Source organism: Thermobia domestica, chromosome 16 (genome assembly GCF_964235325.1).
Source record: "Thermobia domestica chromosome 16, izTheDome1.hap1.1, whole genome shotgun sequence".
Taxonomy (NCBI): domain Eukaryota; kingdom Metazoa; phylum Arthropoda; class Insecta; order Zygentoma; family Lepismatidae; genus Thermobia; species Thermobia domestica.
In genome coordinates, this window is record NC_137469.1 from 47,766,587 (window position 1) to 47,781,462 (window position 14,876).

At 35.5% G+C, this 14,876-nt stretch overlaps 1 protein-coding gene across 3 annotated transcripts in view; it reads left to right on the forward strand.

The window, feature by feature from the left end:
- LOC145673054 (muscle M-line assembly protein unc-89-like) overlaps positions 1-14,876 on the forward strand; it is a 670,772-nt gene that overhangs the window by 359,882 nt on the left and 296,014 nt on the right. For all 3 annotated transcript variants that reach the window (XR_014128711.1, XM_081742394.1, XM_081742395.1), the window contains exon 4: positions 13,747-13,928. Coding sequence is in view for 2 of the 3 variants with exons in the window: in XM_081742394.1 (XP_081598520.1) it covers positions 13,747-13,928 (182 nt within the window). In the remaining variant the exon portion in view is untranslated. The remainder of the gene's footprint in view (positions 1-13,746; positions 13,929-14,876) is intronic.

Genomic DNA, 14,876 nt, shown 5'->3' on the forward strand with positions numbered 1-14,876 from the left:
CTACCCATTACTGGTCCGACAGCATTTCTCAATTTGTAATAATCGCTACTATATCTATACATATTATCAAAATGTAAAGCTGCGTCCTCAAGCTGTTCAAAAGTCATCGGTACTCCCCTACAGTTGAAAAACTTATGAACCATTGGACTAACCATATTACAAATTAAGTTACAAATCACTGGTTCTTCGAAGTTCATATCTAAAACATGTATTAATGCTAATTTTTCCTCCACAAATTCATACAAGGTTTGATTTTCCCTCATAACACGGTAAAACTCTAAACGCATAAACTGTGTTCTAGCCAGAGGTGAGATGAATTTAATGACAAGTTGTCTACAAATGTCTCCCCAAACTGAACCTGTACCAATCATCGACTGCAAAAGATAATTAAATTCCCCTTTAGTCCGCGCTAAACTAGCTATTAAAATAACATCACACGGTAAATCTTTACTACGTACTATTTTGTCTAGTTTCAAAATGAATTGGAATGATAATTCTGTATTTGTACCGTCTACTAAAGGTAATTGATTAGTCTCGGCTAACAACAATTTATACACCCCTTCGGTTGCTAATTTATTAAAATCAAAATTCAAATGCTCAGTACGCATATTATGTCTGTGTACATTTCGTCTATCTAAGCCTGGAACAGAGGAAGAACGTATCCGTGGCCTCCCACGATTTGGTTCAACAAAGTTACTATCAAAATTTGACTCTGTATTATGAAAGCAAGGATTTTCAAAAGCTACATAACCTACAAATCCTTCTTCACTACTCGAACTACTACGATCAAAATTATCTATATTTTCATAATTCTGCCTATTATCCATCTTTCCTGTAGCCAGAATGCAAAATTATCCGTAAATTCTTCTCCTTTTACAAACAATAAGCAAATGCGCAACAACTCGTGCCAACTTGTGCTAGGTGCACCCTAAAAATTTCTTCACACAAATTTATTTCTTATCATATATCTCCTGAATATTACTCTGCGCTTTATTTCTAACATTAAATTCTAATCTAAGCAAGTATATAGCCAAAACAAGTATCACTTGAAGATTGGAAAGTTGTAACGTTGCATGTTCACACATACAACTGTGGTCCCGTGATCAGTTTGTCCACAGGTAAAAGACAAACCTTGCCCAATAAACAGACACAATCCCTTCCTTTACCTGCATACAAATCAATCGCAAGCACACTAGTCGAGTTAGATTCCCCGATTCTTGTTTTGGCAATAGCAGAGTAAAAGCACTGAAAAATAATATGTTTTTTTTTTCTCCCTGGAAGCAATCAAGCCTGTTTTGACTAGGAGATATATGTAAACTCTCAAAATTCAACTTGAACAATTTATTATAAACAGAATATAGGTATAACAACAACAAGAAATTTTTAAACCCCGTAGCAAAACGATTAAATATTGAAATAACTCCAAAAACTTCCCAACAAATGACAATTTCAACAATTAACATTTAATTTATCCAAAGTTACGAAAATATCAAATTCTTTGAACATTAATTAGTCAAAAGTGACGTGAAAAGTTTCAAAAGATACAATTTTACCCGTATATACATTTACTCTTTCAATTCACTGAAGTTTACCACCCTTCCGGCACTCAGTGACAATCCGGATACACGTGAATAATTAATTTTGCTTTTCTTTCCCCAAAACTCACAATATTTATTGGTTAGGTCAGGAATTAACAGTAATACGTCTACTCGGGTATTACGCGTTTGTTCCCACATGAAAATTCCTACTTAAGTATTCTCCCAGTAATATTATTAAAGTTGGCATATATGTGTTTAATGGGATCCGAACCCAGCATGCGCGATCCGAACCAATATATAATATAATGGGATCCAAACCCAAGGATTGGGAGTCCCATGCACTGCTCTGACAAATAACGCGAGGACGAATAAATTTCGAATCTCCTTCTACAGCCAAAAGAGGTTAAATAATTCGTCCTCACCTTATTCCCCAGGACAGTACTAAGAGCAAACCCAATACTCCACGTTAGTAGAAAAATAGCACTCTACTTACCAAAGAAAACACACAAAAAATTCTTAAACATGCATTAATATTCATAATATTCTGTTAACACACTAATTGAAGCACTCTTTCCTGTAGTATCAAGCCAACTGTCACATAATTCAAAACCATATGTTCGAAAGGGAATTTCAATGTTATATCATACCGAAAAATGAATTTAACTAATTTCCAAGAGTTTTAATCTACCCCTTACCCTTTCCAATCTTCAAGTGACCGAATTGCTGGGCAAACCCACCCAGCTGCTACAGCCACTAGTGCTGCCATCTCTTGAGATTCGAGGGAACTCCTCGTGACAAGCACTCATAAGTGAAGTGGAAGGGCATCTATTGAGTAGAAGCCGTATTACCTAACTCCTACCTTTACATTCAAATATACAATTATAATTCCATCAGAAATCTTTTTTTTTTCTTCGACGGAAACGCTAATATACGTTACAATATATATATATATATATATATATATATATATATATATATATATATATATATATATATATATATATATATCTACATATTTCTTATTTGCTTTCACTCAGCAAAGAAAAAAATGTATATTTATTTGAAAGTTGGTTTTAAATGTTTATTTGATTTAGACAACAAGAACCACCACATAGAGAATGAATATTAGGATGTATCGAATTTAAACCTTTTCTAAATAACACCTTACCCATAGTGATTTTTTAAAAAGAAATTCCAGATTTTTTTGGTTGATTTATTAAGGTGCCACCAACAGCCTATAATTTCAAAAAATTCTTAGACAATCTACTTTATGTGGAGATAATACAGTTCTTTCGTATAGTCCATTTCACGTTCTTTACACGTTATAAGGTTCAAATAATATACATCACATTATATCGCTCACGAGAAACGTTCTATCTAATGTTCCCTAACACTTCAGGATTTTTCACTGATGCATTCAGTATTCATTACAGTCAGTGCATACTATTTGCCTACTTTGGTGCTACGTTATATGTCAAAGCATATCTAAAATTTCTATTATCTGGGAATTATGTCCTGTAGGGAATGCTTTTTGCAACTATTGCATATTACTAAAATATGCATTTTTAGATGACAAATTTGTGATTTCATTTTCGCTAATATGGAACACCACTCCATGATTTCTCGCATTCAAAATAACGTGTTTACACCTTTTCTAACAGCCTTAGCTGTGAAAGTAAGCACTATTCCCATAAGTTCATATCAACTTTTTAAAATTTATCTTGGTCTCAGGAATCATCTCTAAAACGCTGCCACTGTTGCTTAGAAAACTCTTGTATACTGCCCTTGCTATTGATTCCTCGAGTAAAAATCAAAATGAAGGTTGGTCTAAAGGTTCTTTATCACAAAATATTAATTAAGGAATGCGCTTCTGGCATTCAATTCAATTCAATAAATGTGTTTTCACTCTCCAAGAAAATGAAGATAGGTGGAGCATTTCCCTTTTACTTCGCCTATTGTATTTCGTAGGTTTTCTTCTCAAATGTATCTGCAAGTTATAATTGCGTTATTTCTTCTTGTTCAGTTAATGTACTATTTTCTCTTCTTCGCGTTTCTCTCTCACCGCTGATCTACTAGCTAGCGGGCGCGCCTTTGATGCACGTGGTTTCGTGTTCGATTCCTAGTTGGAGACAGGAGCGGATCCAGGACGGACTTCTCTGGGGGGCGGTGGGTTGTAATACTGCTCCTTAGAGCTGCTTTTAAGGGCTCCAAACTTTGAGATGGGTCTATAAAAATTAGAAAGTTTCCTCTTCTGGGGAGGGCAATCGCCCCCTCCTGGATACGCCACTGGTTGGAGAGCACAACAAATGTATTTCACAGCCATTTGCTTTCATTGGTCAGCTGTCTCCTTGAGTCTTAAGGTCATTTCCTTTCTTCTTCAGATTACATTTTCAACTGGGGGTTACGGTGGCTCTGTTGTAGAGTACTTTCCGCGGGTTCGATCCCCGGTCAAGTGGGTTTGTGGGGGACAAAATAGTGTCTGGGTTTTCTCGGGGTACTCCTATTTCGTCCCATTTTCTTATTCCACAAATTATTCCATCATTATTCACTTGTCTTACTCATAATGTCTCTTAGCCTAATTGCCATAATAGTAGGACGTTAAAATGAAAGATTTAATTTAATTCTTTAACTACAGCGGTACGCAAATATGAGCACACATTAGTAATGCTTCCTAGTGTCATGCTCCTAATTTGGACATGGTATTTACATCCTGTGCTGCGTCATCTCTGACGCACTATACGTAGACTATCTCAATTAGTCCCTAGCCTTACTAAAGAAAACGATGACTGATTCGTCCCTCTCTATTTTTTTTTTTTTTTTTTTTTACTTGCCCTTCTGATTTCCTTCAATATTATTTGGTAACTATTTCTTGAGTTGAAAAAATAAAGTTATTGTAAAAAGGAGACGAATTCCAAGGTAGCATAGTGTCCCAAATTGTCAAAACTGTATTTTATATCAACTGCTTTTTTTCCTTTTTCTTACAAATTCAGTGGAACCGTTTATGAAAAGTATGACGTCCATTACTAAAACAATGAAATTTTATTAGGCTATTGAATATTAAATTTTTACATGACCTTTACCATAAAATCATTTACAATAAAAAAAACTATTCTATCATTTTAAAATCTTGATTAGCAGGAGACTTGCCATTCTGTTTTTTGTGAGCTTCTATTCTGATAGAATATATATTACTGTTAATAAAAAGGGTAAACTTAACAAAAGGAATATTTTCGTCATCCTGTCCCTTTTGAATCCAGAGCTTGAAACTATTTCCATGAGCAGCCTAGCGAATAATCAGTGCGAATCTGCCTTACACTCCCTTCCAACAAAAAAGCTCTTTCAATATCTCTTTGACCACTTATATAGGCCCTTCTTCTTACTTTTACATCCTTCATTTGTAGGACAGTACCTGTTTGTCTTCCTGTTTTTAGTTTTGCTTTCTTTTCTTGACCTAAAACAATTTCGGAATTGAAAACTTTCCTGTTATTCTTAAATAAACATTTTAGATACAGGATCACAACTGGTAAGCATGTCCTACAAGTGAAGGATGTACCTAGATGGAAAAATTCATTTTTTCCTTTTCTTTTTCAATAAACTGCATCATTAAAACTGAGTCACAAAGCGTTCACTTGTAATGCAAAGAGTCTCTAGTTCCAACCCAAGCAATGTGAATTTGCGGTGGAGTACCTTCTTTTTGTAGGTTTTCTCGGGATCTTCCCGTTCATCCCACACTGTCATAGCACCATTTCCTTCATAAACATTCACTTTATTAATTATCAGTCTCTTTTAGTCTAAAGAAAGTGGGGGACCGCGAGGGCTCAGTGGTAGAGCGTTCACCTGTGGTGCGTGGGATCCTTGGTTCGATCTCAGCTCGCGCCAAATGAGGTTTGTGGCTGACAAACATCGTGTATGTGAATTTGTATCGGCTTTCTCCCGTTTATTTCCACTTTCTTCATTCCATCAGTTAATTCATTCCTCATTATCACCGTGTTCTTTAGCCTACCCAGCATAACTATACGGCGTAAAAAGAGTAGAATACTAAACTACAACTTATATTTATTTTCCTTTTCGCTTATTAACTTAAGGATAGATACATCAACTGGATATTCTGAAATACTTTTCTCCCCGTGTAGTTCGTAATAATAATGAATGCAAAATGTAAAAAATATCTTTGAGTTTGCGGACCAAATGAATTTCCTTTCTACCCACATGTGGCCCAAGCTAAGGGATTGGCAAGTTTGATGTATAACTAATTTTCTTGCTCTCAGTAGCGAATCTAGCCTGGGGCTGAGGTGCCTAGGCCCCCCAGTTTTTTGAGTAACAAATATAATTGAAGCTATTATTAATATATTTTCGAAACTTTATAGTAAACTCATGATATACCTATCATACTCTGGATTCAGCCTACCCCCCAGTTTTTACCTTCTAGATCCGCCACTGCTTGCTCTGTCATATTTTCCTATTCACACCGGTATTTAGAATTCAAGCACTTAAATATCTCGTTCGAAGTTAATTTTTTAAATGACATCAGCAACACCATACAAGTCTTCAAATTCTCCATCTTCGATTCAAATAAATCTTCCATGTCACCATTTTAAAGCCTAAAGAACACAGCAACACGACACAAATCTCTAGCTAATTACTCATCCGAATGCATTATATCCATTCATTAAGTTCCATTGCTGTTCCAAATCTCCCTACAGTCGAATTACATTTTAAACGTTCTTGAATGAAGCACAAATTATATTCACAATTTATAATGTTTGAACGTAAATGGTTTAGGCTTTCTTGCAAAAATGTGTTTTGATTGTTGTTTAATTCTATATTTTCGAATTTCGTTCAAGTATTTCGTGGTGTCAATTTTTTTTTTTTAAATTCTGAATAAGTATGTTATTTGACTATTCTTTAGCATTTAAAGGACGCCACTTTATAGTTAACTGGGACACTTAATAGTCGTAGTGAATTGGATATTTTTTTTAATGAAAAAAGCTAAAATTTTTATAACTTTATTTATTTTTCATCATTAGGAAGTTTTATTCTTACGATAAAAATTATGGATTTATACGTAAAAATAAAATGTAATCTTTCAGTTTTTACGTCTCACGATTACACTAACTAAGCTAAAGAAGACGGTGATGGTGAGAAATGAATAGAATGGAGGAGTGAATGAAGTGGGAGGAAACGAGAGAACCCCGAGAAAACCCACGAACAAGGTGCTTTGTCCACCACAAAGTACATTTAGCTCGAACGGGAATCGACCCAGGGACTCCATGTAATAGGGGTGAACGCTGTACCAGTGAGCCACTCCGGCCCCCGCGGACTTATTCCTAGATTGGGATTTCATGAGAACTCAAATTCATTATAAAATATAAATGTATTTACACAATATGGTCCAGGTATATTAGTCATGGAGACGTATATAGTTTCTATCTTAACTTCGCAATGTGAAAATAATGATACATAATATTATAAGTATCATACATTATATTTGTAATAATAATAATAATAATAATAATAATAATAATAATAATAATAATAATAATAATAATAATAATAATAATAATAATAATAATAGTAATCACTAGTTCATATTAATTTTGCTATCCTATATAACTTAAACTACGTAGAAATATAAATACCAGAACAAAGCAGTGTTTATTTATTTATTTTTTTAAAACTATAACTGTGTAACAGTTTCGTCAACTCACTGAGCACATCGGTTTCACTGGAAGCTTAGATAAGATTTCTGCAAGACCAGGGAGGGAAAGGGATTTGTGGCGGTTAGTGTCACTTTCATCAACTTGTGTTATGATTGGCTGAGTCCGTTCTTACCAGTCAATCAGCGGTAAAAACCAGTATTTGGGATTCTGTTATATTTAAAAATGGAACTCCTTCTTGTTTTTACAGTGTCAGCTGAAACCATGTTAAGTTAGTTGGCGAAACTGTTACACACTAAATATATATTTTTTTTAAAATTAAACGTTGCCTTTTTCCGTAATTTCTATTTATCGTTTATTATTATTATTATTATTATTATTATTATTATTATTATTATTATTATTATTATTATTATTATTATTATTATTATTAATAATAATAATAATAATAATAATAATAATAATAATAAAAACTAGAATACGAATGAAAATATCCTTGCTTCTTCCAAATCTGAAGGTTATCTACATTTTCAGGTTACAAAGTGTTCTGTAAATAATCATTTGCTCTATCAAGATTAACGTTTACATTTAATGAACAAATACGTATTAAGCCATTAATGGGAATGGTCAATTAACTTGAAATCACTGGCGCTTGTGGGTGAATGTAGCACATCTCATTAGAATGGGAATAGAGGTGTCCATTAATTTCAAATATTTCTTGGCTTTATGTAAATAAATACGATTACAGCGTGGTAAGGAGTGGAAATGAATTTGAAATACGTGCTTGTTATGTTTCCCAAATTTGTAAAATTAGGTCATATATAGGTATCACTCATTCATTTTTAATATGAATTTTTACAGGAACAATTGTACGAATCTTACAATGATATGTTGTATTTTTTATTGTATTCTTTGAGCAAAATGTGTGATCTTTTCTATAAAATATGCACTAGCCAGCTAGGTTAAAAAGAAGAAGAAAAAGGAAAGATATCTTGTTATAAAATCAATGTATATTTAGTTGTTTATATTTCAGCAAGACAATGTATTTATATATTACTATGGAAACAGAAGCAAGGTTAGACATAATGTCAACTACCTTTTAAAGATCATAACGTTTATAAAAAGAAGGTATACAATAAACGACATTTTGCATTATGTCAATTTAGTTTACTTATTGTGACTCAAAAAGATAATATAGTGTTAGAATCGGGATAATAAAACGAAAAATATATATTGTTATATATTTTATGGTGCCGAAACGCCGAGAAACCTTGTGTATCGTTCAGAAGTTTTAGTAAAACGATCACAATTGAGCCTAATATTAATTTCACTGTTCTAAGAAGTGGCACAAAAATAGATAGACGTGTCAAGATGAGTGATAGCGAAAACGAAGTGGTTGGTAACAGTATGAGTGAGACCGGAACAAATCATACTAAAAGTGTGGTTGATCTATTCAAACAACTATCACAACAAATGTCTCAAATGTATCAACAACTTAAGGATGAATTTTCCCAACAAAATATACAGTTACAACAACAATTTGATGGAAAAATGAATTAACTTAAGGATGAATTTTCACAACAACGTAAGGATGAATTTTCTCAACTTAAGGATGAATTACATCAACTTCTTGATTCAACGTAGATGAGGTTCGAGACTGGAATAAGTTTTATCATTTCACATTGACGGAGCAACGTAGGGGAGGGGGTGAAGGGAGAGATATACAAAAATCAATAAATTTAAAAATAAAACTCACTATGTTTGTGAATTAATTACTTTTGAACCTCCCGATCGATCTCAATCAAATTTACAACATATATGAAGTTGAAACCTGGGAAGTTTTCTATCATTTCATTTTGACAATAGATCTTAGGGCTGGGGGAGGGGAGGAGGGGAAATATATGAAAATGAATAAAACTTAATCCGCCTTATGCAAAGTCGTTTTGACGCATTATTAGCGTCATTCTAAATGTCTGACTACTGCAGGAAACATATGTTAGTCGAACTCTTTAGTATGCCACTAATCACGTTACAAAACGACTCTGCATAAGGCCCATCAAGTCTTGAACCGCTCGACCGATCTCGCTCAAACTTTCAACATATATAAGGTTTGGGCCTGGGATATGTTTTTCATTTCACTTTTACAGTGCAACGAAGAGGAGGAGGAGGAGGGAGATATATGTCAAAAAAGAGAAAATAAAAGCGACTGTCTTAGTGACTTCATCACGCTTAAACCACTCGACTGATCTTAACCAAATTTTCAACATAGATGAGGTTCACATATGAGGTGGTTTTTGTCATATCACTTTAACTGTAGAGCTTTGGAGAGGGGAAGGGGAGGGGAGAAATGTACAAAAATAAATAAAACTTAATAACTCTTGAACCACCCGACTGATCTCGATCAAACTTTGAACATAGATAAGGTTGGACCTGGGATGTTTTCCTCATTTCACTTTTACAGTGCAACGAAGGGGTGGTGGAGGGGGAAGATATATGTAAAAAGAATAAAAAATAAAAGTGACCGTGTTTATGACTTCATCACGCTTTAACCATAGGACCGATCTTAATAAAATTTTCAATATGGATGAAGTTCGGACTTGGGGTGGTTTTTTTATCATATCACTTTGCCGGTGCAACGTAGGGGAGGGGGAGGAGGAAGGCGGATATATATATATATATATATATATATATATATATATATATATATATATATATATATATATATATATACAGTAGAGCGTCGATTATCCGAAGTAATTGGGGGACATGGGTGTTCGGAAAACTGGTTTGTTCGGGTAATCGAACTGTACATGTTTATTTGCGAAAAAGAAGTACTGTACAGTAAATTTGTTCATAAAAAGAAGTGTGCTAATTGTTGAAACACAGCGACTGGCGGCTTGGCCGGTCAGCAGCGCCTTATGAAGACCCCATTAGAAGCAATGTTCCGCCAGCGGTGGCTCAGTGCGGCGACTACTGTGGGAAACTTGGTTTGGGAGCGAGGGGAATGATGGACGGTAGGGTGGGAGAGCAACAGGTGCGAGCGAGTACACAGTTCGGTTAAGCGGTCGTTCGGTTGACCGACGTTCGGATAATCGACGCTCTACTGTATATATATATATATATATATGTGTGTGTGTGTGTGTGTGTAAAAAAGAAAAATGAAAGTGACTGTCTATGCGACTTCACTCTTGAACCACCTGACCGATCTCGATCAAAGTTTCAACATAGATGAGGTTCGGGCCTGGGATAGTATTTATCTGTTCACTTTGACGATAGAACTTCGGTGAGAAAGTAGGAGGGGGAGATATATAAAAATAAATAAAACTTAATAGCTCTTGAACCACCGGACCGATCAAATTTTCAACCTAGATCAAGTTCGAACATGAGATGATTTTTGTCATATCACTTTGACAATGTAATTTAAAGGTGGGCAAAAGCATTTACAAATGCTCGAAAATTACCAATAAATGTGGAGTCTATAGTTTTTGAGGTCGCTGAGATGAATAGTGACCAGTGGCGTATTTACGATTTTGTTTCGGGGGGATTTGCTAACTTTGGGGGGGACTTTGTCTGAAAATGTGAAAATTCTGCAAGATATTTCATATACTTTACAATATTAAATAAGATTTCGGTGGGACTGAAGCCCGGAAGCCCCTAAATACGCCACTGATACTGACACTTCTGATGCCATTTAAATCCAAATTCAGCCCTACAAAAATTGTGGGAAGGGGGATATATACAGAGTGTTAATGAAGTATACCGACAAACTGTAAGAGGTGAATCCTCACGTCAAAATAAGAGAGAAAGTTCATATGGACCTATGGCAAAAAGTGCATAGTTTCAGAGCTAGGGATGTCCAAAATCGCGAAAAAGCTAAATTTCAATAGGCTGTATTTCGAATTCCAGAAGCTGTGGATGGTGGTTATTATCAGCGTAAAGAAAGTCACGTATGTACAGTCCAAAAGTGGAAATTTCATCAATTGTCAATAAGTGTAAAGGGTATTCCCTACAGGGTGTAATTTTCAGATATGCTCTCAATAGAGTTTTCAGATCTTCCCTGATTTCAAAAAGGGTCCAAAGTAAGCAGTAGGTAAGCCTTGACAACAATGGACATCCAATGCTTCGGAGGGAAGGCAGAAGTGTTAAAAACCGGCAGCTCCGTGTTTCTTTGTGTTCGGAATAACATGTGATGATATGTATTTCGTCACCGTATATTTCACGTTTTCTTCGCTTATAACCGTGAAAGAAAACATCGTACCATGAGTTTTCCCCGAGTACGAGAGACCGTGCAGCTCACGATCCTTAACACTTCCGACATCGCGCCAAAGAAATCTGTGTTCACTCCTATCAAAGTTTATCGTTTGTCCACTTTGAACTAATCATAAAGTTAAAGCATATCTCAAAATTTGGTTGATGACATGTCTGGGAATTTCACCTTGCAGGGAATAATCTGTACACCCATTGAACATTCATGAAATATGCTTTTGGGATTGCGTATGCGTGACTTCCTTTACGCTGATAAGGACCACCTTCCATAGTCTCTCGAATTCGAAATAGGGCCTCTTGAAATTTATCTTCTTTTTTTTTTTTTTTTTTTTTTGCGATTTTGGACAGACCTAGCTCTGAAACTATGCACTTTTCGCCATAGGTCCATATAAACTTTCTCTCTTATTTTTGTGTGAGGAATCATCCCTTAAAGTTTGTTGGTATAGTTCATTAACACCCTGTATATATATATATATATATATATATATATATATATATATATATATATATATATATATATATATATATATATAATCAAAATGACCAATATCAGTGTCGAATTCATACTTTCGGGGTCGCTGAGATACGCCTGTTTTCTCGTATCAACTCAGCAACTCGCAATGACTGCACAGACAAAGCGTCCTGAGCGTGGCGAACTTCCAACACTTCTTACAATCCATTTTAACTTATCTGTCCGCTGGTACATTTGTGTTCGACTCAAACAACTTTCAGCATATTACATTCTGCCGTCCGACGGTGAATTTTGATTGGTTTCAATCCTTCAGCTAACAGAAACCTAATAACACTCCGCTGCTCCACGTTGTTGGTGCAAACCTGCAAGGGTGCCGCCATCTTTTTTCACCGATTTTCAGCATTCCGTTTGCAAGTCAGGTGTGTCACGCCCACGCCCATATCATACTAGTTCTAAGGCACCATCAAAAAACAAAAAAAAAAAAAAAAAAGAACAAAATTTCTCGAAGTTTTGTATTTTTTTTATATGTATTTTCCGGTTATTTATTGAATGGAGCTTTTATAGCTATGTAGTACTTTATTTCTCAGAAACTATACCCTACTGGAAACTACATATCATACTAGTTCTAAGGCACCATCAAAAAACAAAAAAACAAACAAAAAAAAAAAAAGAACAAAATTTCTCGAAGTTTTGTATTTTTTTATATGTATTTTCCGGTTATTTATTGAATGGAGCTTTTATAGCTATGTAGTACTTTATTTCTCAGAAACTACTGGGCGAATCTTAACCAATTTAGTGGACAAGTAACTCTTCGGCAAAGAAATAAAAATCGCTATGTATCTGGTGACCAGGCTTCGTCAGTCAGGGACAGGCTTGGATCGCTTTGTATGTGGTACTTTATCTCTAGGTAACGCCTGGCAGGATCTGAACCAAATTTGGTGGGTAAACAACAGCCCATCGTCTAGGAAATGAAAATGCTATATTTGTCAGCAGAGCTCTACCAGGGTCAGGCTCGGTTTGTCAATAGGCTCGCTTTGTTTTACACCTGTACATGCCGGTTTTACACCTGTACTTCTGACTTCGATTCAGTCCGGTTTTTCATAACACCAACATTTCTCGTGTGTAGTACAATACTCAGGGCCGGATACAGGATTTTCTGATGGGGGGCACGCCAATAACTTCCACTACACTTGAATTAAATTTGAATGTTTTTTGATGCCTTTAGGCATCTGTAGTGTGAATGAGTAATATTGTTTTGCATGGTGATTCCTTTTCCTTCAACCTTCAGAAAATCTACTTAAACTCTTTTTTTTTTATTATTATTATTTTTATTTGCAAACCTCCGCTTTCTTTTAAGCCCCAAATGGAAACATGACGGCAAAAAGTTTCGGAAAGTGTTGCTATTTGCACTGCTAGCTTCTTATTTTAGATAGTGTATATTTACAAGAAAGGGGGTGCACTCCGTCTCCTTCCTGAAGCCGGCCCTGCTAATACTACAAACGAAATACAATGCTTATATTTTTTTGCGTATATATATAGTTCTTCATTCGATTTTAGTAAGGAAATAAATTGTTTTGCCCTAGGCTATTCTACGCTGACCTTAATAATATTGCTGTGCACCTGGCCCAATATACATGCTTTGGATTCCCAAGCCTGTGGGCTTATATTAATCAAATTGGTTTCATAGTATCTGACATTTTTCCTAAAATAACTCTGCATAAAGGGAAATATAAAGTATTCGTGCCATTTCACGCTCAGTAATATTTTTCTTTCTCTTTTTTGACCTTTGTATATTTTTTTTGCATCCTTACAGATTCTCGCGAGACTGTGACAGAACGCTACCCATGGCAAAATCCATGGTATAAAACACAATATGGAAAATTCCGAAAGAACAACGAGCCCGTGTTCGATAACAATATGGTTACGAATGTGACGGCACAGCTGGGGGAGACGGCTTTTCTCCACTGTAGAATCAGAAACCTCGGAGAAAGACCAGTAAGTATTTTTCTTTCATTTTTTCTCTCTCTCTCTCTCTTTCTTTTTATTTTTCTTCAGGTTAGGGTGGGAGACAAAGGAGATAGGAACATACAAAATAGACTACGGGGCTGAACATATAAATATCAGACACGGGAAGAACAAGGTATGGGCGAAAAGCCAGTTTATTCCCTAAGGGAAATGGTAACACAGATGTGACAGCATCTAATATTCTTTCTCAATATGGTGTTCTACAAAATGCAATACATCTTGTACACAGCCATATTCAAAAAAATAGGATCACTTTAAATGTATTGCGCTGCTTAATAATTTTCCTTAAGATTTAGAGTACAGAGCAGGATTGGGAGACTGGGTTAGGGTTGCCAACTCTAGAAACTAAAATTACCGGCATCTGCTCATAATCCTCAAAGCAGATGAAGAATAATTACATTTTAAACGTTGAAATATTTGAGTCGTTCAATATATAAGTTTTACTGAGATACATTGGTAAACTAAACACACATGTGTAGGTGGGTTCTTTCTCACCTCTCAACATAACCCCCATTGCGATTCAGGCATTTGTCTCATAGCTGCATCAATTTGTCCAAACCCTTTGCAAAAAATCGGGGCTCTGGCTATTCAGGACTCTTCTCACATTTCGCCGCACTTCTTTATCACAAGTTGACAGGAGACAGATCGTTTATGTCGAACCTGAACTATTCACCAGTTGACAGGAGACAGATCGCTTATGTCGAACCTGAGCTCTTCACCAATTGATAGGAGACAGATCGCTTATGTCGAACCCGAACTCTTCACCAGTTGACAGGAGACAGATCGCTTATGTCGAATCTGAACTCTTCACCAGTTGACAGGAGACAGATCGCTTATGTCGAACCTGAACTCTTCACCAGTTGACAGGAGATAGATCGCTTATGTCGAACCTGAACTCTTCACCAGTTGATAGAAGAC